A 23,785-nucleotide genomic window follows, 5' to 3' on the forward strand; every position below is an offset into this window, starting at 1 on the left:
CGGTGTTTTATTACCAGACGGCACATTGCCCTATTAAGCAGTTGGGCTTCCAACTGCACTGCTGCTCAATGGGCTAATTAGAGAGATATGTCGTGCCAGTGGTGGCAACATTGATCATAATCTAGATCTTGGGAAAGAATTGTTACTGCTATGTACCCATAGATAATCTTCCCTCAGTCTGTCAAATAAAATACGTATCACTCTCTCTCACGGAAAACAACAGGATGTTTGGGCCTTAATATTCAGTATTATAAAATATTTGTTGAGCAGACTAGACGGGCGGAATGGTTCTTTTCTGCTGACACCTATCCAGAATGTTACAATATGTTAATATATATATCAGTAAACAACCTAGAGCTGCAACTGATTTTAATCAAATCAACCAAAATGATAAACAAAAATGATGACTTGCGAGGTTAATGTCCTGTGCTCCTCCATCCTCTTCCTGCAGAAGGACACTCCAGCCATCATATGTATACATTTTCATGTGGTCTGTTTTGCAAATGATTTTGGGGGAGGGTTCTGCAGAATCCCCTGAAATGCATCTCGCCTTTCCACACCACCAGCTAAATGCCTTGCGGTAGATGCATTCAGCCGAATGCATCGCCCTAAATACAATATACCCACCTCCAGTCAATTCCAGTGCTTGCCTTGCTGAATGCTGCATATGTAAAGTCTTCCTATAGATTTCAAAGGCAGCACTTTCCTGCCACCGATTGGCTGCTTCAGATGTCACTCAGTGACAGGAATATTCCCACCTCTTTTAAGGCAATTTACTACCATTGATTAAGCAGCCAATCTGTGGCAAGAAATTTCAGATCATGGAGAAAGAAAGGTTTTGCATCATGAGTAATCTCAATGAGTAAATTCAATGACTGGCAATGTCTGCCACCAAATGTCAATCAGGCAACTGGAAAGAGCATTAAACATGCACTCAGCATGGCATTGGCATCAGATCCCTGTATTACTGTGGCTGTTGCAACTCCTCAAATCCCTACTATGCATCTGATGGGTTAAGCTAATGGGTGGTTTAATGCTGCAATGATAAATTGCTTAGACAAGACCAAAACTTTGTGAAAAGTTTTCTAGTCAAGCCAGACTGGCATTCACATGTGGTGACCTCATATATTTAATGTACCACACTGAGCAGCTGTTTGGGGTCACACATAAAGCCTGCGTGAGTGTGTGCATTTTAATCAAACCCATGTACACCATGTTTGAAGGAGTGAGTCCCGAGTCTATTAAAATTCTCATCGCTTTTAAATGAAATAGCTTATCTTTTTGAATGCTATATTCATATTTGTAATATTGTAAATTTTAATTAACATAATAAAGAAAAAAAGTGGGTAATAAAACTGACTGTATTAGTAAGAATGACCGATTCTGCATTTATTTACTTTTTGAGGCACTAATATTAACTTTAGATTATAAACAGATGATGATGTTCCAGTGTATTATGTAGCAACAGTCCCTTGGCGGAGGCAGGCCAGTAACTTTCGGCATTTGAGCAAAAATATTGTCAGGGTATAAATATTGTCTAAAGATGGAAATGCTAATTATATCTTATTAGCCCTCTGTGGCCATATGACAAATAAAATATAGACAAAATTAGAGATTTGCAATCTTTAAATCAAGGCAGTCCAGGGCAATCCCCTATTCAACTTTGCTACACTCAACCCAAAGGTAGGGAGCCATTTTAGTTTACAGTATTTTCTATTGAAGTGTGGTGTATTTTACTAAAGCGACATTTAGTAAATAGCTGTTTCTGTGAAATCCTTTTCAGTGTGAATTGTTTGTTCACTTACCTAATTGCTGACTGCCTAGAGACATTTGGTACAACCCATCCCTGTCATTAAACACACGCCTGCTGAAGAGGCTATATCACTGAAAGTGGTGGGTGCAGTACATAGGGATGCAATATTTTAATATGAGGTGAAGATATGCACATAAATGGGAACTCGACCTGGAGTCTCCATGTCAATTGCTGCTTCCCGGATCTCCGGGTCACCTCTCAATTTCTCTGGGCAGGGGTAGTGGTGTTAAGCCACAGCTAATACCTGCTCAATGTCCCTGCTCAATCAAGATTGTCAATCGCTAGCCCTGCCCCCTGACTAAGCCACTCCCACAGGAGAGGAAGAGCTCCAGGAGGCCTGTCCTGGGAAGTTCCCAGGTATGATCATGTGACATACATGACATGACTATTGCTTTAGTTCTCTGTGACAATTACCAATTTAAGTGTAGTGTACGTGAACCTATGTAGATGTTATTTTTTATTTAACTTTTGTGCTACCTAAGTTCCAAAGAGTAAAGGCCAGTTCCCCTTTTTGATATCATCATACCATTATGGATGGCTTATTCACCATAGGACATTTTACTAAAGTATGTAATCTATGTGCATAGAGTGTTGTACTTTTATTTATTTTATTTAAATTTATTTAAATTGTAGAAGTCCTTTAGGGCAGCATTTCAAATCCAGCTGTTTTTGGGGCCTTTGGTCTTTTAGGCATGTATGGTCTATCAAACTCTATCTAGCCAACTAATTTTAGAGTGTCTCCTACCATAGGACCAGGCACCAGGGAAGCTCTACTCAATTGGTATTATGGGCATTTACCCAGGGAAAACCTTTTTACATTTCATTGCCACCCGTGCTAAAAGTATCTGATGGGGAGTATTATTACACTTATTATACTTTCTTTGTCAATGTTTATATAATCCATCTGTTATTGCCATTTACAGTGCAGCAGTATTATCCAGTATCCCACATGCCTTGTTTCCATATAAGAGACGTTAACATACAAACCTGATAGGAATGTTATTGCGTGTCCATGTTATTTCCGACTGGGGATTTGAATCGACAGCACACATGAAAGTGGCAACTTCTTCCACTAATGCATCCACAGTCTCAAGTGGAGTAGTGATGAAAGGAGCTGAAAAGAAAAGAACATTTTAAACTTATGGCAAACTGGAGTCGCTTATAGTATTAAACTTGGGAGATACTCAAACTATCATGTTTTATTATTACTACATTCAAATGTGTTGAAACAAAATTACTAGCAATAGCAATGACCTGGCTCCTCAAAACAGACATATTACTTTATTTTACCTTGAAAGAAGAAAGGGATAAAAGTAATACAAAGAGGATCACAAGGGAAAGGTACCAGAATGGAAGGAAAAAGCAAGGCTAGCATGGCTAAAAAGCTTCTTTTTCAGGCAGCAGTTTTACTATTTCCCCTTTGAATAAAATGTATTTTTGTTTTGAATATTGTTCCTTTGGTTATTATTACTTTTTAGGCTTATATAATTTTTAACTTGTTTTTTTGTATTTATTCTATTGGTTAGAAACTTCCTACTTAAAGAGGATTTCATTTCATGTTTTCATGATGTTGGCGGGGACCAGTAACCTCTGTAGCAATGGACTTCTGAGAAGTGAATTTGGTTTTAGTCCTGGTATAAAATCAGCTGGTATAAAATGTAAAACATTAACTAAATTGTTTAATGTGTTGAATCTTCTTTTTATTGCATAGAAATCAGCTAGAATTTCAGCTTCACACAGTGCAAAGCAATAATATTTAAATAATAGTTTGATCAATATTCCCAACATAGGCTACAAAAAATCAATCTGCATTTTATGTATACTTACTTGTTTTATAAACGTATTATCAAGTTTTACAAATTTGTATTACAGTCAAGATAAGTAAAGATAGTCCATTACTTTTAAATCAAATTTCTCCCAAACAATTAACCTAATCAAAAAAGCAAAAGCTATATGTTCTTTTAGCGATTCAATATGGTGATACTGAAACATTTGCAGCAGATCCCCTTGAAATATAATAGACAGTAAATATGTGCGGAATATTAGGTGTTATATTGTTTAAAGGAATGTTAATCGATATAACCAAGTATTAATATTTTCATAAAGAAAACAATTGTATTTAATGTTTAACATTTGCTTTCATGGTTAGTAAGCCTAACATCTCAGTTGCCACTCTGGTTTGTGTGAATAATCTGGTGGTTTGTAACGTGACCACTTAGGAATTCAGATTCCTGGTGATGTTATCCATTTGTTACAGATCCAAATACAATAATTCCACTCTATTCCCCCTTGTCAAATTTCCCAAAAACAAAGAAAAAACCAATACAAATCATGAAAATCAAACATAGTCAAAATGCTTTTGATTCCACTGACATGTACCAAAAGGTTATTTTATTGCAGAAAATCAAACTAAAATCTGAATACACTGATTTGTGTAAATATATATTCCAGTTACAAAGGGCTTGGGAAGCTTAACTCCTTGATACTAGGAGGGTACATTCAGGGATGGAAGGCAATAATGTATTGTAATAGTAATAGAATAGTACCGTATTTCCTCAAGTATAAGACGCACCTTACTTTTGGGGCCCGAAATTAAAAAAAATATATATTACATAAAGTTATTGTACTGGCTGCCTGGGCATGATATGAGTGTGATTGATGTTAGCTGCTGGCAATTGTTAGCAATCACACTCCTATCATGCTCAGGCAGCCAGTACATGCACATCACTTTCAGCCTCTCTGTGCCCCCTCCCTGTGCCCCCTACACACGGATCCATGCTATCACACACACACATATATTCATTCATTTACTCCCCCACCCTTACCTAAACTGCAGATATTCTGGTGCTGCTCGCAGACTTCCGTGGGGGCCGCAGTTTCCTTCTGCGTTGCGCGAACAGGAACAGGAATGGAGCGGAGTCATGTGATGCGATGTACATTCACGTGACTCCTCTGGGTTCCTGTGTTGCCTCGACGGATCAAGAGACGCTGCTAAGCAACACAGAGGTAAGCAGCAGGCCCCCTTTCCGGTAAAAAAAATGGTTTTTAGACCGCACATTTTTCTAAAAAAGGTGTTAAGGTCTTATACATGGGGAAATACGGTAAATTTCTATTGTCAAGTAAATACTTTAGGACACTTTAGAGTGATTAGAGGTAAAAGTGCCATTGTTAGGGATGGACCAGCCACATTAGTATAGGTATGACAGAAAAGGGACTAGGAAAGGGGAGCTATATGGGAGAATATGGGAGGGCGTTAATGTGCAATGTTGTAGGCGTCCTTAAAGAAAACAAAAAATTTTGAGGACCAAAGGCAGGAGGAAAGATAGGCAGCCAGGGGAAGGCATTCCAGTGGATAGGGACAATGCTTAAGGAATCTTGCGAGTGTGCATTAGAGCTAGAAATCAGAGGAGAGGACAGACAGAGATCATTGGATGAGTGGAGAGACCGTTTAGGAGTGTATTAAGAGATGAATGATAAGGCTGAATCACAAGCAGTGTGTCCACTATGCAGGGGATGTTATGCTGGTGGAAACACCTATGTCAGTAATCTCAGGGACCCCAGCCAGTCATAAAGATCGCATCAGTTAGAAAGTCTAAGATAACAAGTTTCGTTGGTTGCATCATGTATTTTATTACAGTTCGTTTGGTTTAAAATAAATTCTTACGGTGCTCTGTCTTTATTTTAATATCATTTAATAGCCACACTGATGTTGCACCAGTCACGTGTGACTGTGTGTTGTAGCAGGATGGCCCGGTCAAAACAAGAAACTTTTTATAAAGTCTGAGGGCCTCTGGCTTGACTGCCTCTCTCCCTGTTTCCAGACAACTAATGCCTCTAACGGCCGCCCTTTAAACACCTGAGTGCTGGTTAATTGGCTCCACCTTGCTGACCTCCAGCAATTAACCCCCTCATGCTGGGAATAATGAGCGTTCCAATCTGCCACTTATGTAGACAGACTCCATTACCTTGCCACAGTGTATGTATATAAACAGTCAAATAAATTACCATACTTGACAAAACCTTTAGTGGATAGAGGTAACTGTCATTCACAGGGCCAGCAAGTGAAAGTAGATACTAAGGGTGTGCTTGTACCAAGAAATATCTTCCAGTTAATGGTAGGTTCAAGCACTTAAATCAGTGAAAATGATTTGAATGTCATTCTGCTGTTAAGTGACAGATCCACAACGTTACATGTCTGGGCTTCAAACTACCATTATGGAATATCTGACAAAGCTGATGAAAGCTCACAATCTCCAATTACAACTGACCTTTCTCTTAATATATGACTAGAAGGCACCATGTCCATGTAGAATGAGAGAGCAGAAAAATGCCTGGAAATAAAATGTACATTTCTACTGCAAAATATAGGTATATCTATGGCCTATTGGATTATTCCGCAGCATTTTAGTACACTTTAGGTACAAATATAAATTCACCATGTGATCAAATCAGTCTAAATAATTAAATTAATAAAAGTTAACATATAGAAATCACAATTAAGCTACAGTTACTAAGTACAGGGTTTATTACAGACAACTAAAGTGTGAGTGTGTATACATCAGAGTATGCTTTCAGGGGTTTGCCTAAGGTAAGTGGCCCTAGTAGAGGGAGTATGTGTGTATGTATGCATGTTTGTGTTTTTACGGGTGGAGGAAGACCAAATAAATACTGCACCCAAGCGCAACTAACCCTAGGGTGACTCCTGTGGAAGAGGATAAGTTACTCAGCTATACATCTCATCAACGTCAGAGCAGCACTTGGCCAAGTTGGTGTTCTGGAAAGCATGGTCGGTGTGGTCACCCTATTGAGCACACCAGTGCTGTACATGGTTCCTGGATTTGATCCTAGAATAGCACCTTTGCCTAACCATGTAGATGGCAGAATGACAGCACTTGTAGGACAGAGTCACCATATTTTTAGGGGTTGCATTATTCGATCATGTTGCTATCAGTGTTATAAGACGTATCCTGTAAAAACTCTCTACCTACATGAGGATATGTTCTTATACGTTACATGATTTGACACAGGGTGTGATGTTGTGCTTCCCAATGCTTCAGGTTTGGCCTCCGACCCTCTAGTTTAAGATTATGACATCTTGTTCTAACATCTCCGCTCAATCCTATACCTTAATAAAATGATATAATTGCTTCTGTTACACATCCCCTATATTTTATTTCCTCTCATACTTTTTACTAAAAAATGTTATCTTGTAAATCTTTTACCATTTTAGTAGCCTTTCCTTCTGGAGATGGGGCCTCCAGAACTGTACACAATAATCTAGAGTCTAGACCATCAGTGAGGTAAACCGTGTTAATGCCTCTAACATATTTCATGTAATCCCTTTAGTATAAAGTTACTTAAGTTTACGTATTGTATTTATTATGTATATTATGTATATTTTGTGCTTATAAAACTTTCAGTAATACTTTTGGGCCATGCGTAGTTTAGTACCTGCCTATGTCTCCCAAAAAATACAGTATAGGGGTGTCATTAATGTTTGTGTGGAAAAAATCACCTAACACTTCAATTATGCAAATGGGTCTGTCTCTGAAACACATAGCATTCTCTGGGGCACATTTACACGGCTAGAGGGCAGTATATAGAATCATGAGAATATTTAGCATGGGGTAGCTAACAGTGTAAATGTTGTTTACAGGGCAAGTGACATGCAGGCAAGCTATATATAAGTCAGACACATAGCTACATACTAACTGGTATAGATGCCTGTGTCAAAATACAGTACAGTAGGTAAGAAAAGCTCAAGTTTGCCCCTTTAGACTCAACTCATCTGAAGATTTGACTACACCCTGTCTATTGTAAATAAATTCCTAACATCTAACACCAATTTTTTTAATTAAGGATGAAATGTCCTTTTGTCTTATTGATTGCATTTTCCCTTTGACCTTCCCCAAAAACTGAACACATTTTGGTTTACCTTTGCCATTAAAGAGGAACTCCAACTATTTTTTATTGACAAGAATCAGATTAAAAATGCGTTTTTTGAAAAATATTGTGCTGTTTTCTTTTTAAAAACAGTTCAGATGATATAATGTTTTCAGGAAGCTGCATGTTGGTTTTTTGTATGTGTTCCCGTCCCAATCTACTAGACACACACTCGTATTCCTTATCATACTACCTGAGGACTAATGAAAGGCTATGGAGCAATGGACTCCATTAGCGTCGCCATAAAGGATCTGCTCAGTGTGGTGCTTAAGCACAGAAAGTCACAAAAATATCACATGCAACAATGGCAGCATCCACATCTGCAGATAAAAGAAATACATTGGAGCAAAATTAGATAAAACCAGGTCAGATGTTATCAATGCTATATTATATGCTATGTTATAGACCACTTTAAGGTCTTTTTTTAACCCCTCAAATAACATAAGGAATGACAGATACTCTCTCTCTTTTTGCCAGGTACTCAGCTAGCCAAAAAAGATCAGTGAAAGATAGCATTACTCAATTTAAACCATCACATACAAAAGTAAGATTTAATGATTATATAAAGAACATTTCAATAATGTTAACTGTTGAGTTACATTAACTCAAACAAGCCCATTGCATAGAAATGTCTATTGACAATTCACTCACCCACCATCTATGATCTGAATAGTTTCCTATTTTAATCCAGAAATAAACGTTTTAAGAGAATGGGTTAACTGTTTGCCCTCTGAACAGCTGTTTCAACACCATCTCCCATAAACTGACAGTAAGGGTGTTTGGAGGAATAAGCATTCTAAAGTGCATGTGCTCCTTGTGAAAAATAAAGGTAACAGCTGTCACTTAAAATTCTCTCCTAATCATGACTCTACAGACGGATCCTCACACTCTGACCATTCCAACCATATGTTTGTATCACTTTGAAAACGAGGTTTCAAAAATATTGTATTGTTTTCTGTTTTAAAATTATTCTAGTTTTTTTTATGACAATACAGTCATTTATTCTTGTAAATCAAAGTTTATTAGAAATTTATAGGCATATAAGAGAACGACCAAATACTCAAATAAATCACTAAATAAAGTAGCAATGCCAATTGCCCAACATCCACCTTCCGACACTGAGAGGAAATGCAAGCCTGCGTTATATCTTTATAATGCAAAAAAGTATGGGGGAAAAAAAAGAGATAAAAAGGGGGAAAATTAAAGTTACAGAAGGACAAGGGGAGAGAGGGAAGAGGCTATGGAGACCACATAAACATGGTCAGTATGCTCAAGGGCTAGGACTTCCTTTCAGCAAAGTCAGTCTTATGGTAAGCGCCAGCTATCCAAACCAAGTCGCAGTGTAGGCCAGTGTCTTATCTAACACCGACTTAACCAGCTCCTCCAAAACTCCAATCTCTTTGACCCTTAGAATCAATTCCCTAAAGGGGGATGCACCTTGGATTTCCGATAGAAAGGCAACAAACATTTTTTTATTGGTTTAATAAGTGGGGCAGAAGGGAACATCCCCTCTTTCAAAATCTTGTGCCCCCATGTGCTCCCCAACTGAAATGCCGACAGCACCACTGCAGGACCAAGGCTAGTTGGGAAGATCATAGATTATATTTATAGTTTATACAGACCTCTGTTTCCCTGCTCCCTCCCCAAGAGAAGGGGAGATACACAGAAAGGAGAGCGAGATAAGGAAACAAGGGTAAAGAGAAAGAAGAGAATAGATACAGAAAAAGGGGAGCAAATGGAGAGATAAAGAGAAAGGGTAGCAAGATAAAGAGAGCAATAGATAAAAGGGGACTGATAAAGAGAAAGGACGAGATAGAAAGAAGAGAAAAAGGAGGGGAGCTATACAGAAAGGGGGAGATAGGAAAAAGGTGAGGTAAAGAGAGAGAGATAAAGAGAAAGGAGAGAAAATGGAGAGATTAAGAGAAAGGGGAGAGATAAAGAGAAATAAAAGAGATAGGGAGAAAGGGAGTAATACAGTGAAAGGAGATAATGAGAAAAGGGGATAGATGAGAGAAAGAGCGATAAGACCATGAGAAAGGGGATGATCAAACAGGAAAAGAAATAAAGAGAAAGGGGAGGTAGAGATAAAAGTGAGAGATAAAAATAAAGATAAGAGGAAATAAACAGAACGGGTAGAAAGGGAGAGATATATAGAGAAAAGTGAGAGAGAAAGAGGAAGAGAGAGATAGAGAAAGGGTGGGGATAAAGAACAGGTAAAAATGAAGAAAGGGGACAGGTAAAGAGAAAGAGGAGAGAAAAGAGAGGATCAAAGAAAGAGGAGGATTAAATAGGAGGAACAAACAAACTAAGAAAGAGGAGAGATAATGAGATAGGGGAGAAATTGTGAGAAAGGGGCGAAGAGAGAGTATGCGCTCTGAAAGTGTTTATATTAGAGCAAGAATGTCAAAGGGCAAGCAAGTGTGTGGATGTAAGGGCAAGTGTAAGCCAGCATATTTATGTGTGAATGTGCTTTTGTATGTATGTGTGTGTATGGGAAGGCATGTTTGTGTATGGGCAGGCATTTGTAAGGGTAGAGTACATGTGTGCATTTTGACAGTCTATACGTTACTGTTTTGGGCCTAAAGGGTATAGAATGAATAAATGGTGCAGGCTAGACTGAGAGGGTCCTTGACTCAGAGAAGACCTCAGCGTTTCATAATTGTTCCCTTACTCTTGTACCTATCCCCCCATGTGCCTCCCTAAATATGATTCCTGGAGACGCCACTCAATCAGAGTAAAAACCTGGATACATTTTTGTCACCTATGCTGGGGTTCAAAAACTTGTGAGTTAATAAAAATATTCTGGGGCACTTCTGAGTTAATATATTTTTTTTCTACTGTTGTTCTGTAAGAGAAAATTGACAAAATATCCAAACAATTTCCCACAAAGGGAGGAAGAGAAATTATTTCCTGGTTAAAGTGATCTTTGGCTGGCAGAGATGCTACGTGGTGAGACAACTAAGATTACCTAAGACTAGTCCTGATATGGGTAACATCTTTCAATTTGTGTAATGTTGGTGAGTCCTGACATGGACAACAAGCTCTGGAAAACCCAATGATTGTCCCCTCTCCCTTCCTACTGAGAAATTGGGGTTGGTGAGCGACAGCAACAGTGAGGGATATGAAGAAAGCCAAATTCTTAAGACTGTCCTACCAATGGATGTACAAATAACACCATTCTAGCTTGATTACGTCACCCTCATAGGCTAAAGCCCATAGGAACTGGGTATGCTCCAAAGTTATACATGGTTTGTGAGTAGGAGAAATGTTTGATGGAGATGAGATGTCTGGTAATATTTGTACAGGTCTGGAAGGGCCAGCCTCCCTCTCTGCCTTCGGTAACATGGAAACCCCCATTTCAGTCTAGGACTCTTGCTACTCCACACATACGTTATGACTTCTGTCTTAAGGGTCTTGAATAATGCACATGGAATGGTTATCAAATGGTTTCATATAAGTACAAAAATGTGGTACTAAATTCATCTTAATTACATTTTTTCTGCCCTACCAGGAAATATGGAGGTACGACCACATACAAAGATATTTCATAAATTAAATAATAAAGGGAGAATATGATTCTTATACAATTTGGAAACACTATATGTGGATACCCCTCTTAATTATTGAGTTTTTGTCTTTCAGCCACATCCATTGCTAATAGGTGTTTAAAATCAAGCAGCCATCTTCATAGACAATCAATGGCAGGACTATATCTCCAACCTGTTTAATCTCCACTTAACCCTTATATGCTCATACATTTTATTTCCCCTTTAAAAACACAGATGTATAACATTGTGGAATTCTTATACCTCTTCCTTTATAGTAAATGCAGACACAGTATAGGTCATTGTAACTTTCAACACAGGTTAAAAGGCTGCTTGGCATGGCAAGATTTCTGCAACTGACACCTTCAAATAAGTGAAAGTTATGGCAATGGCCACTCGACTCTTACTCTTTAAAATAATATGGTTTATAGTGCTTTTGGCTCTTTATACACTGACTCTTTTTTCTCCACTGCTCTCTACATAAACCTTGTGAAAAATATAATGTTTTCTCTGGCTTGTTGTGAACTTTGTTCCTGGAAAAATTTGGAAGTGCTTTAAAGCTGGTAATAAAGTATGTGGACGATTCACATGGTTGGCTTAATATTAAATGTTTGTTTTTGGTAGTGTTATTTTTTTAAGATTTAAGAGGGTCCTACATTTGGCAGGTCAAAATACTACAAACATGTGTTTGTGGTGTTTTTTGTGTCTACTTAAAATAAATAATATCCTATCTTTCCATGCACGTATCTTAAAAGATGAAGAAGACTTATTACTCAATATAGATGGAGTGACAAGATCCCTAAGAATATACTATACCCATCTTGTCAGACTCTGCACTGAGGGTAGGATAGGGTTCCCCAATATAGAATTCTATTGGAGGGCCTCCTGCCTGTGAAGGGTGGTAGAATGGACTCTACTGAACAGTAGAGGAACAGATCCTAAATGAGGAAAGTTCGTTATCTGGCCCCTCAAAATCACTGGCTTGGCTTTCAGATTCTAGCAGACATGCTATTAACCCTGATCACCCAACTATAATTCCCACGCACATGTATGGAGGGATCAGCTCTCCAGGGGTCATCTGTCGAAGTACAAAATCCTTTTACTGACACATAAAGGTTCCATGTATAGCAAAATACAGGAATGCTCATATAAATTGTTGTCCAGGTGATACAGAGCTCAATTATTTCCTCTTCTAGGTACCTAAACAATGTGGGCCTGTCAAACCTGCACTTACTTTCATATCTGGTGGTCTTGCCCATGCATCTGGCCTTTCTGCTACAGTGTGACTGTCACCTGTCCTCTGTAGCATCATTACAGAGTTCTAAACTGCCTCTAGAAACAACATCAGCACAAGCACTGTGAATCGGGAGCTTCATGAAATGGGTTTCCATGGCCAAGCAGCTGCACATAAGCAGATTATTATGCACAATGCCAAGCATTGGCTGCAGTGGGGTAAAGCATATTATATATTGAGTTATCTTTAGCTTGTTTCATTTTTCCTCACAATTTATATTTTTTAAATCACTGAAAATCTTTATTACTCTGGAGATAGGGTCTAAAAACCATGCTGTGCCTTTTTGTGCCCCACCTGCAGTATTAATAATGTATTTATTAGTATTGAACTAAATTAATTTTTATTTGGCTTCCCCCCCCCAGGAATGTGACTTTTTCTAATCAGCAAAAAAACCTCACCTTACCTTCCTTGCTTTTGTTTAATCAATACTACAAACTGCCTTTCTTAATAATAAAATTACCTAAACATCTACAAGAGTAATGTATCTGTCACAACCGTATCAGACACTGGTAGCTCAACACATCCATTCAAAGATAAGATAGGTCCGCCATATTGTTTCTAGTGACGGCCTTACATCAAACCTAGATAGAGTGGTCCAATTCTTCCATTTGCAGTGTTTATTTACAATCGGTGTACATTATGACTGTGAGTGTGATTGCTTAGCATATAGTGTATGTTCGTAAAGTTTATGATGTGAGTAATTGACTGTCATGCTCCTGAGGGCATCAACAAAAGGGGAATGGTTTATCCCTTGGAGCCTTGAAGAACCTCTAAATAGCAGTTAGAAACAGATGCTTATATGAAATTATTTATTTGCTTCTATCCTAGAAAGAATTTTCGCATTTCACAATCATAAGATAAATAATAGATAATAGACTTAGGACCTCACTTTAATAACATCTGTAATATGTATTTCTATGCTACAGATAAGAGGGGGCTTATTGTGCAACTGGATGTTTTGATACAATATTTTTTTGTGTTCTGAAATGACTGATGGAGCATGTAAACCGTCTCAGTACTGATTTGGCATTTTTATGAAGCAATTCCTTAGCAGATACAAAGCTTCAATAATGTCACTAATGCATACAAAAGCATTGAACATTGATAATCACGTGAGCACAAGCAGCCCTTAATTCATGTAGGTCTGAGAGACACTGATACAACGGGGCTCATCTTAAAACAGAGGTACTTGGGCACCGGATTGATAATGTCATATTGGTATAGGAATTATCATTTTACATTTTACTCAAGGGGTTAATCACATGATTAATACCTTCTGCACTTGTACTTGGTTGCCCAAATGTATAATCAGCAAACTTTCAATCTAATTGTGATGCATTAATGACACAATACACAGTGGGTTATTTCCAGGGCCGGCCCTACAATGGAGCCGACTGGGGCAATTGCCCCAGGCGGCACTTTAGAAGGGGCGGCACTTTGCCGCCCCAAGCGTTTTTTTTTTTTGAAGCGGAGGAGAGAGAGGGGCGTCGAGTGGTTTTCACTTACCCGCTCGGCGCCCCTCTCTCTCTCTCCTCTGCAGCGAGTCTCCCTGTTCGGTCTCGGTGCCGGCTTGTAATGCAGAGCGCCGGAAGTGACGTGAATTTCCGGCGCTCAGCATTACAAGCCGGCACCGTGGCAGAGCAGGGAGACTCGCCGCAGGACTGTTTAAAGTTAAGTACCCGGGGGCGGGGGGCGGCATTTTAAACTTCGCCCCAGGCGGCGTTAAGTCTTCGGCCGGCCCTGGTTATTTCCCCCGGTAAAAGTCAGTTATTAAAATGGACTTGTTTATGAAGAATTCTGAAAGAAATGTTCCTGAGATATTCCATGCCCATCCTTCTCCTCACTTTTAGCTTCACTTACATTCTCAAGACCAACCAGCACACTTGTAGTTTTGTTCCTACTTAACGTCGTAACGTAACACCTCCATAGTACAATTCTGGCTGCTAGAACCAGTAGGTGGTAATCCTATTCATGCAGCTTCATTATCTCCATGGGCTCAACGTACTTGACTTTTTGTGTTCCTCAATTATGACTTCTAGCTTTCAACCGATAATTTACCATATTATTCATTGTATGTAAGGTAGGGGATTACGACAATATATGTATATTTTTTCTGTTGTACATATGCATTTATTCCTTACTTAAAGCCTGTGTACAAAAGTGTATCTCACGTCCTAGAGGTAACTACCGTCTTCACAGACAATGACCTGTAGCTCTAGTAGCTGTGTCTCACTCATTGTATAGTTTACACTGGAGATAAAACACAAAGCAACTGTAAAGGTAAATGTCACTTGAGGTCATGTTCCAAACAAGACCAAATTAGACAGTGATATTAGCGACTGCATAAAAATAGCCAAACTGAGGTAGATTAAGTTTATGTCACTCATGGAACAGCGCAGCTAGGTGGAAGCGTCCTAGATTGGGCGAGGAGAAGGGATAATTAGGTTAAGGGACATTGCTTAGGGGACTTTGGGAGGTCCTGTATATATAGGACCCTCAATTTTGTAACTGTCACATTTAATCAGTTCTGCCACTGTGGTGGGGCTGGTGAGAGTAAGGTGGTAGTGCAATAACTGTTTCGTAATAGGAAATAGTATTTTTGGTTTATGTTGGTGGTCTTCAAGCTGGTCAGCGGCTCAGAACCTGGTGTGTGAAAGGTGCATCTCGCTATGCTCTTTCCTGGTTGGTTATGTTGTTGGGGTTATTGTTGTCTTCTATGTATGGGGACTGTATGGTGTTTACAATTTTATTGGTGGATACATATTAAAACTGTTTCCAATTTTTACCCAACAGCTTGTGTTCATGTTTTTTATTTAGGTGGTATGGTTGTGGGTTCATGGGAATCACGAACTAACAATGCCACTGTCAAGTAGCAGTTGACCTCAAGCAGAAACATTATTGAAATTGTAATGATTTTGTGTAACTTTCTTGTGATCTGTTGTCCCATCCTATAGCATCCTGACTATTGTGTCCCAGGTGGGATCCAAAAACAATGTGAATAGATCCACGGGGCTACTTGTGCTCTAATCAAAATGGTATGATCAAAGCAATGTAAGAATGCAAGTAAAAACTTGCTTCTATGTTAAAAGTGTTCACTTTGGAGCGTACAATATGAACAGCTGCTTTCTACCAGCTCATATTCTAGGAAACCAAGCAAGTACTTTGCTAATTACCAGTGGTATTCAAAGAGAGGAATGTCTTGTTGCAGATGGCACAGTTAAAGTGTTGACGTTCTAAGGGGAGGAAGCAATAGGCAATGAATGATGGTGAGATGTGTGCTGTGAAGTCTGTCCGTATTTCTTTTTTTAAGTTTACTTTACAATTGCCCTTATAAAGAGTCACTAAATTGTTAATTTATCTTTACAGGAGCTTGCATGTGGCAAGAGGAGTATTTATTTATCAAAGGTTATGTTGATTTTTTTTTTTCTATGATTTTACACAAAGTGCCTATTAAGCAACTATAATATACCTGATGATCATACATGGCAGGGATAGCCACGCAAAAGACATTTAGTGGGAAGGAACTGTGAGGGCAGTAAGGGAAAATGGGCAGGGAGTGGGTTTGGCTACAAAGCTCTCTCCTGCCCAGAAATAAATAGAAACTGACGCAGAGAGCCATGGAAGCCGAGCTTCACCTGGAGACTGATTGTATATGTATTTTTATTTTCGGTTTTTTAATGGTCTAACTGGGTTTGTGCTAGCTAAACCGGTACATAAGGGCTACCAGTGGTCATTGAGTAATAGCCAAAGCAATCATGCGGCGAAGCAAATGACTGAATGAAAATTGGCTACATTCATCTTGTTTGCAAAGTTTCGTAATACACACCAAACACGTCACCAGATAAAGACAATGTTGATATAATTGCGCAAAAAGACATTGAAGCGCATATTTAACCATGTCTTAGAAAATTACTATTTCTGGTCTTATCAGTCTCATACACAGAAAAGTTACAAAATAATGAAACATATAGTTGTTAGAATGTCTCAGATACTTATAAGAGCCTTGCTAAAAACGTGGTTTGATACAGAATAATTGTTTTCACAAAAATGCCTTAAAGTGGGCATACTATGATTCCTATCGTAGCTCTAACCAAGAAATACTTCAGTCAGAAATGCCTTGGTTTTTTTTTTGCTACTTCTTAGCTTTTGTCCGATATTTTTTTACATGGTTGTTCCTTTAAAATTATATTAACCATTATTTAACTGTGGAGACTGACGTATCAACAAATTGCCTTTTATAATCTCTGAATGAAATTTCGGAATAAACCACCCAGGTAGTATAAAATTATTGTCAATGACTGCCAAGTCATAAGACATAATGGTACAACTGTACAAAAGTAGAAAATATATACTTTCCTAGTCTTTACCCTTATTTGCTATACCAAGTAACAAACGTAATAGGAAAATGTAAAAGTTAGGACACCCCTCTCATCTGATTCTTGCTTGTTAGCAGCTGATTACAGCCCCAATAGACACTGCAAAGCTGTATAATGAAACTTTATATGGGATACATGGGTCCACTTTGGAAACCACAGAAAGCAGTAAGTGGTAAGTTGGCCCTGCAAAATGTTAATATGTGACATTCAAGTTATCTCACCCACTATACGCCATACAGGGCCAGCTAAGTTTTTCTTTTAGGAGAAGGTCGCTGGGTTTAAGTCTTAGAAACATAAAGTTGAGTCTCCTGCTGCCCTGCAACACCTTTCTAGGATATATACAAACTTACAAAACATTGTATTACTATAATTATATACTAATATTTTAAATAGGAATTCTGTCTCACTTCTCAACTCCTCCCACAGCCAACTCTGCTAAAATCAAGGAGCATCCATAGGTATACTTTTTGCACATGCTCAATAGCACCCCCATTCTCGGAAATGGAAGCTGATCTCCAATTCAAATCAATGGGAGTAAAAGCAGCCAATCGCATGTTTGCACTGTATACACTGATGTTTTGCTTTGATATATGTGATTGGCTGTAGGTAAAAAAATATAATTTTGGGGACTAGACTGTTTCTTTAAGGTAATGCATATGTATGTATGTAAAATCTGCACATATGTATATATAAGTAAGCTTCAAACATGATATTTTCTCCTTATGGCTTTAATAGTGATATACACATGGTAAATATACTTTAAGATGGCAAAATAGTTTTATTATTATTATTATTATCTTTTATTTATATAGCGCCAACAATTTACACAGTGCTTAATACAATACATATATTCAAGGGGTCTGACAAGACGAGAATTGACAGACTAAGACAAACCGATACATTAGGTGGAGAGAGCCCTGCTTGCTTTTGATTCTGTGTTCTGTATTTTAAACAGGAAAGTTTACACAACATGGGGATTAGAATGCCTTTGTAGAGGAGGACAGGCAACATTCAACCTAGGGGCAAATCCAGCCTAGTAGGGAACAACAGAAAAAACAGTAAAACGCCCACAGAAAGAACCAGTCATCACATACATGGTAAATACTATGTTACTGCACCCTCTTTCCGCACTGCGTATGCATTTTTGTAAGTTGCCCTGTGCACAAGTTTGCGGAGCCCGACTGGAGAGTTGCTCAACCGTGTCGTGTGCACTGCCATGACTCATGTCCCTTTTCAGGGGGTTTTGCAAGGTATCAAACGAGCCAAAATATGGAGTATGGGGAAATAAGTGTCTCTTATTTACAAATTACTCTACAGCTATTATGCAATAATGGGAGTGTTTATGAAATTTATTACATTACGTAGGGTACATTGCAAATGTCACTGCTATTTTTATATCAAATTTACCATCTTAATTTTTTTGTGTGTTTTTTCCCCCAAAATCGTGCACCTATAATTCCACCAATATTTTTCCAATCATTTTATTGTATCGCATTAATTTTTCACATAAAAACACTAATATTAAACACTTTTGATGGCAATTTAAATATTTGTTATTGAAAGCCGAATACTGACGTATCACTTATACTTTACTATTGGCGGCTATAATTACATACACCAGTTTTCTAAATATTATAATAAATTCAATTTATATTTCAAATCACAGCAAAATGGATCCCACGTTTACCAGACTATATTATGATTATCTAGTTCTACCTATAACCAAGTAGCAAGTATCAAGACAAATCAATAAGCATGTATTGCTGCCCAAATAAAATACAAAATAAGTGGCTAACCAATAAACCACATTAATGGCAGTTAAGAAAACTAACTTTCAGAACTAAGCCCGCACTCAAAATACACAACTCTTTTCCCATCCTTGCTACAATGCATTTACTCTGACCAAACAGCAACCTCAAACAAACCTTTTGGAAGTAAGTCAGCCAAGCCTACAGCAGCCAAGAAGATAGGGAGAAGTGGAATGTACTGCAAATCATTCATGGTTAATTTCCCCAAAATTGGCGTCTTTGTAGAATGTGAGTCAAATCCCAAGACTGTTTCATTTTAAGCCATAGTTTGCTCCAAACGTTCTGCAAACGAACGAGTGTGTGTGCGAAGCAGGCCCTGCTGGATCTAAGTATATTCAGGAATTCTGTGACTTGGCTGGAGTGACAGACAAGGCCAGCTGGTGCACATCGACTTAGATCAATGCAAGTACATAGGGATCAGGGAACAAGGGAAAGGAAATCCTTTTTAATGGAACATTGTGATATACAATGCTAGCAGGCGCGGCACAACAGTGAAAACTCAATAATGCACAGCCTTAACAATTACATTAATACTCCTGAAGACATAGTGGTACAGAAGGAGAAGAGGGCAACTGCTCTAGTGAGTATTAGAAGGCTGAGGAGTAATAAGGCTTAAGGTGGTGCATACGTGGACATAGACTGCCATTACAATACGGTTATTTTAGGGTAGCACTATTACAAAAGTGGGACAGTGAGAATTTAAAAACAACATTAAAATTGACAGTATATATTTTGACAATTAAATGAAGGCACCTTAAGATGTCCTGGTACAGAAGGAGAAGACCTGGCTGTAGCAAGATTATAGTATATTAGGAGACTTATGGTGGTGTCTGCCAGTTAAAACCTTTACAAAGGAAAGGATTATTATTATAATTTCAAAATGTGGCATTTGTTGCACTTTTAAATTATACTACATACTTAATACATTTATTAAATCAGAAAACTGTATTTTTAACACTTGTGCAAAAAACTTATAATATTGCTGATCGCTTCCTGCCGCCTGCTTTCTCTCACAGACAGTACAGGCGCCTGCAGTGTATACATAATTGTTACATTAAAATAACTTCACACAGCTTATAGTAAGGCAATGCTTCCTCTATAGTTTATGGCCATTCTTCATAGGTGAAGCATTAACCTCCAGACTGTTTGATTTGTATCAACTAAACTTCCCTCTTGGTTCAGACTAGGAATATTTCATTTATTAATTATTAATTTGGAAGTATATTATTAGTAGTAGTAGTAGTTGTAGTAGTGGTAGTGGTAGTATGACTTTAGTGAGAAATTGAAATTTTCAGCCTCAAGTCCAGGAGCAATTTAGCCATTTTTGAGCTATGTTGGTTCAGCGATTATTTCCCTTTCCTGCGAATAGCGTACCCATGTTAACTATATATATCGTATTTATCGGCCTATAACACGCACTTTTTTAACTAAAATATGAAGCTGAAACCCTACCTGCGTGTTATACGCCGGTAAATCCTAGAGCCAGTGGCGGAACTACCGGGGTCGCAGGGGTCGCAACTGCGACCGGGCCCTGGAGTTCTGCCAGTCAGGGGGGCCCAAGGGGTGCCGAGCGGTTGCTGAAGACGACCGCTCGGCAACTCTCGGGCCCCCCTGACTGACAGAAATCCAGGACTCCTCTGCTGGCGGCAGCGGCCGCCGCCACCGCCGCCTGCCTCAACGCTTCAACTCCTGTGTTGGAAGCGTGAGGCGTTTGTCTCGGGTGCTGGCGCTTCACGCTGGGCGCCGGCATATGACGTCAGACGCCAGCGCTCAGCAGTGAAGCGCCGGCACCCGAGACAAACGCCTCACGCTTCCAACACAGGAGTTGAAGGTAAGTGACCGGGGGGGGGGTTAGGGAGAGAGAGGGGAGATCCTGAGAAGGGGGGTTAGCTCTAAACAAGAAATACTTCAGTCAGAACCGCCTTGTTTATTTTCAGATACTTCTTAGCTTTTTTCAGATATTTTTTTACATGGTTGTTCCTTTAAAATTATATCCAATACATCAACCATTATTTAACTGTAGAGACTGACATATCAACAAATTGCCTTTTATAATCTCTGAATGAAATTTCGGAATAAACCACCCAGGTAGTATAAAATTATTGTCAATGACTGCCAAGTCATAATGGTACAACTGTACAAAAGTAGAAAATATATATTTTCCTAGTCTTTACCCTTATTTAGAGAGAGAGAGGGGAGATCCTGAGAAGGGGGGTTAGGGAATGAGAGAGGAGATCCTGAGAAGGGGGGTTAGGGAGTGTGCGTCTGAGTGTGTTTGTGTGTGTCTGAGTGTGTGTGTGTGTCTTACTGTATGTGTCTTACTGTGTGTGTCTTACTGTGTGTGTCTGAGTGTGTGTGTCTTAGTGTGTGTGTGTCTTAGTGTGTGTGTGTCTGAGTGTGTGTGTGTGTGTGTCTGAGTGTGTGTCTTACTGTGTGTGTCTTGCGTGTGTGTCTGAGTGTGAGTGTGTCTTACTGTGTGTGTGTCTGAGTGTGTGTGTGTGTCTGAGTGTGTGTGTGTCTTACTGTGTGTGTCTTACTGTGTGTGTCTTACTGTGTGTGTCTGAGTGTGTGTGTCTTAGTGTGTGTGTGTCTTAGTGTGTGTGTGTCTGAGTGTGTGTGTGTGTGTGTCTGAGTGTGTGTCTTACTGTGTGTGTCTTGCGTGTGTGTCTGAGTGTGAGTGTGTCTTACTGTGTGTGTGTCTGAGTGTGTGTGTGTCTGAGTGTGTGTGTGTGTGTCTGAGTGTGTGTGTGTCTTACTGTGTGTGTCTTACTGTGTGTGTGTGTGTGTGTGTGGTTTCCCAGGTTTTTTTTGTTCAGTTTTTTTGTTCAAAGAGGTGCTTTTTCTTTCATATTTGCCTTATAAGTGGTATAAATGTTATAATAAATGTTATAATGTAATAAATATTATTCCAACATTAAGTTCATAGCTTCCAAGTTAAAATTATTTTTTCTTACTCAAATTTCCTTGTTAAAATGGGGGTGCGTGTTATACACCAGTGCGTGTTATACGGCGATAAATACGGTAGTTTTTTCAAAGAAAAAAAGGGCTTTCTTTTGATGCCATAGTAAGATAATTAGCTGAATATTTAGGATTTTTTTATATATATTTTCCTCTCTGAATCCTCACAAAATTTGGTAAAGTGATGGGAAATCCCCTCCAACTTTATCAATTCAGGTGTCCTGATTTCAGAAATACCTAATTTATATAGAATTTCCATACTTTCCCAACACTTACAGGGAACATACTAGAAGGTATACATTATTCTTTACAAACTAAAAATACCCACAAAAGTATATATTTCTGTAAAACAGACAACCCAGACTATAATATCAGGGGCATTTGAGCACTCTCCATGCAGAGCACCCTATAGGGTAGTATTTTTCATACTTATTGCTTAATGGGTTTGGGGGTTGTGAACGGTTATACCTTTTAGATATTGTGCTAGGGCAATGGGATGTAAGGGTTTTTTTCTTTTTTTTAATTATTATCTTTTTATATATATATATATATATATATATATATATATATATATATATATATATTTAAATTTGAACTGTTATCAATGCAGTATGGTTAGAGGTCCTCTTAGGGACCTCTTCAACATGTTATTAATGCAAGTGATGTCTCACTTTATTGTTTTTTTTTATTATTAGTTAATAGTAAGAAGGTCAAGACGTATGCGTTTTACGGATGAACCGGTATGTCCATAGGGGACTGAAGGGGTTAAACTCAATATTTGTTCAACAGTGTTAACACAGCATAGGCAAGCTTCAACACACTACTAATTAGTGTAATTTTGTAATTACAAACATTTTTAAAGGTTGGCTGGTATACTACATCAAGATTTGGACTAGGTTCCTACTAGATTAATTAAAGAATAAAAATAAATTAGAAATCAGATAAATGGTATGTCATTTAGTCCTTTGTTTATTATATGTAAAGGTGTCAAGGTGGAGTTTCTTTAAACTATAAGGTATGTTAATTTTAAACTAAAATTTACATCTTGCTAGGACTTAAAATGCTAGAAGCTAGGAATAAGTTGATTTTTATGTGTATCAAGCCCTACTGTGGTAACTGTCAGGCTGCCATAGTCTAATTAGACAGACGCCAATGAATCTTTTTAATTCCAGGAAACATTAGTAATTCATCACTATTGGAATTTCAGACTACATTTATACAAACGATAAAAATAAAATACATAAACAATTTGAGTCATATTCAGCTGATGGTTGTAATAAGTTCCAAAATTATTATCATGCATACTACCATGTACGCAAATTTGAAATGCCTAGTACCAAACAATATGGTGCCTTCTCATTTTTCAGCTTTTGCTACATTTCCAGAAACTTTTCACATGCACGCAGAGGGCTCTAGCTGTCATTGAGGACGATTTTAGCACCAATGAAGACAAATCACCCACTTTATCAATATCCCAAGACCAAAACACATTTTAGTCTAATGACTGAAGGAAGAATCAACAGGAGAGTTTGCAGGAGAGATGAGATTTCAGCATCTTCTCTATTCAGTATTAAGGGCCAACCAAAGTGAACTTCCACTGCAGGAGGTTCTGAAGGTGACTGATCCTATTAGGATCAGATTTTACTGATTGTATTCTGATTATACTCTTGTGATACAGGATTAAAACTATTAATCATAAAACGCTACAGAATAAAAAAAAACTTTATAAAAACTGTATGTAGCCACTAGTAAAATATAAATCGATACAGTTGCCTCTGTAAATGGTTGAGTAAATGGGACTAGCACACTCGCACGCTAATATACAACTTCGACGACGCTCCAGTACTGCTGAATATAGCTGGAGGAAGTCTCAATCTGTGTCTTCCCATTAATCTGACCTAACCGCGGCTAAGGAAAGCTTCTTCACCTACCTTGTCCACTCCTAATCCTAAATGCATTATTGACACTTTCAATTCCCTACTTTGACCCATCATGACTACCCATCCCACTAGACTTCCACCCTCTGTTGTTGCAACCTACTTTAATGA

General features: G+C 38.4%; 1 protein-coding gene across 1 annotated transcript in view; it reads right to left on the reverse strand.

Annotated features, from left to right (window-relative positions):
* MUSK (muscle associated receptor tyrosine kinase) overlaps window positions 1-19,052 on the reverse strand; it is a 61,929-nt gene extending 42,877 nt beyond the window's left edge. Inside the window, exons 1-2 of the mRNA XM_053465846.1 lie at window positions 18,897-19,052; window positions 2,801-2,927 (exon numbers count right to left, since the gene is read on the reverse strand). Coding sequence (XP_053321821.1) covers window positions 2,801-2,927; window positions 18,897-18,972 — 203 coding nt within the window. The 5' untranslated portion in view covers window positions 18,973-19,052. The remainder of the gene's footprint in view (window positions 1-2,800; window positions 2,928-18,896) is intronic.
* Window positions 19,053-23,785: the final 4,733 nt, after the last annotated feature.

Source organism: Spea bombifrons, chromosome 1 (genome assembly GCF_027358695.1).
Source record: "Spea bombifrons isolate aSpeBom1 chromosome 1, aSpeBom1.2.pri, whole genome shotgun sequence".
Taxonomy (NCBI): domain Eukaryota; kingdom Metazoa; phylum Chordata; class Amphibia; order Anura; family Pelobatidae; genus Spea; species Spea bombifrons.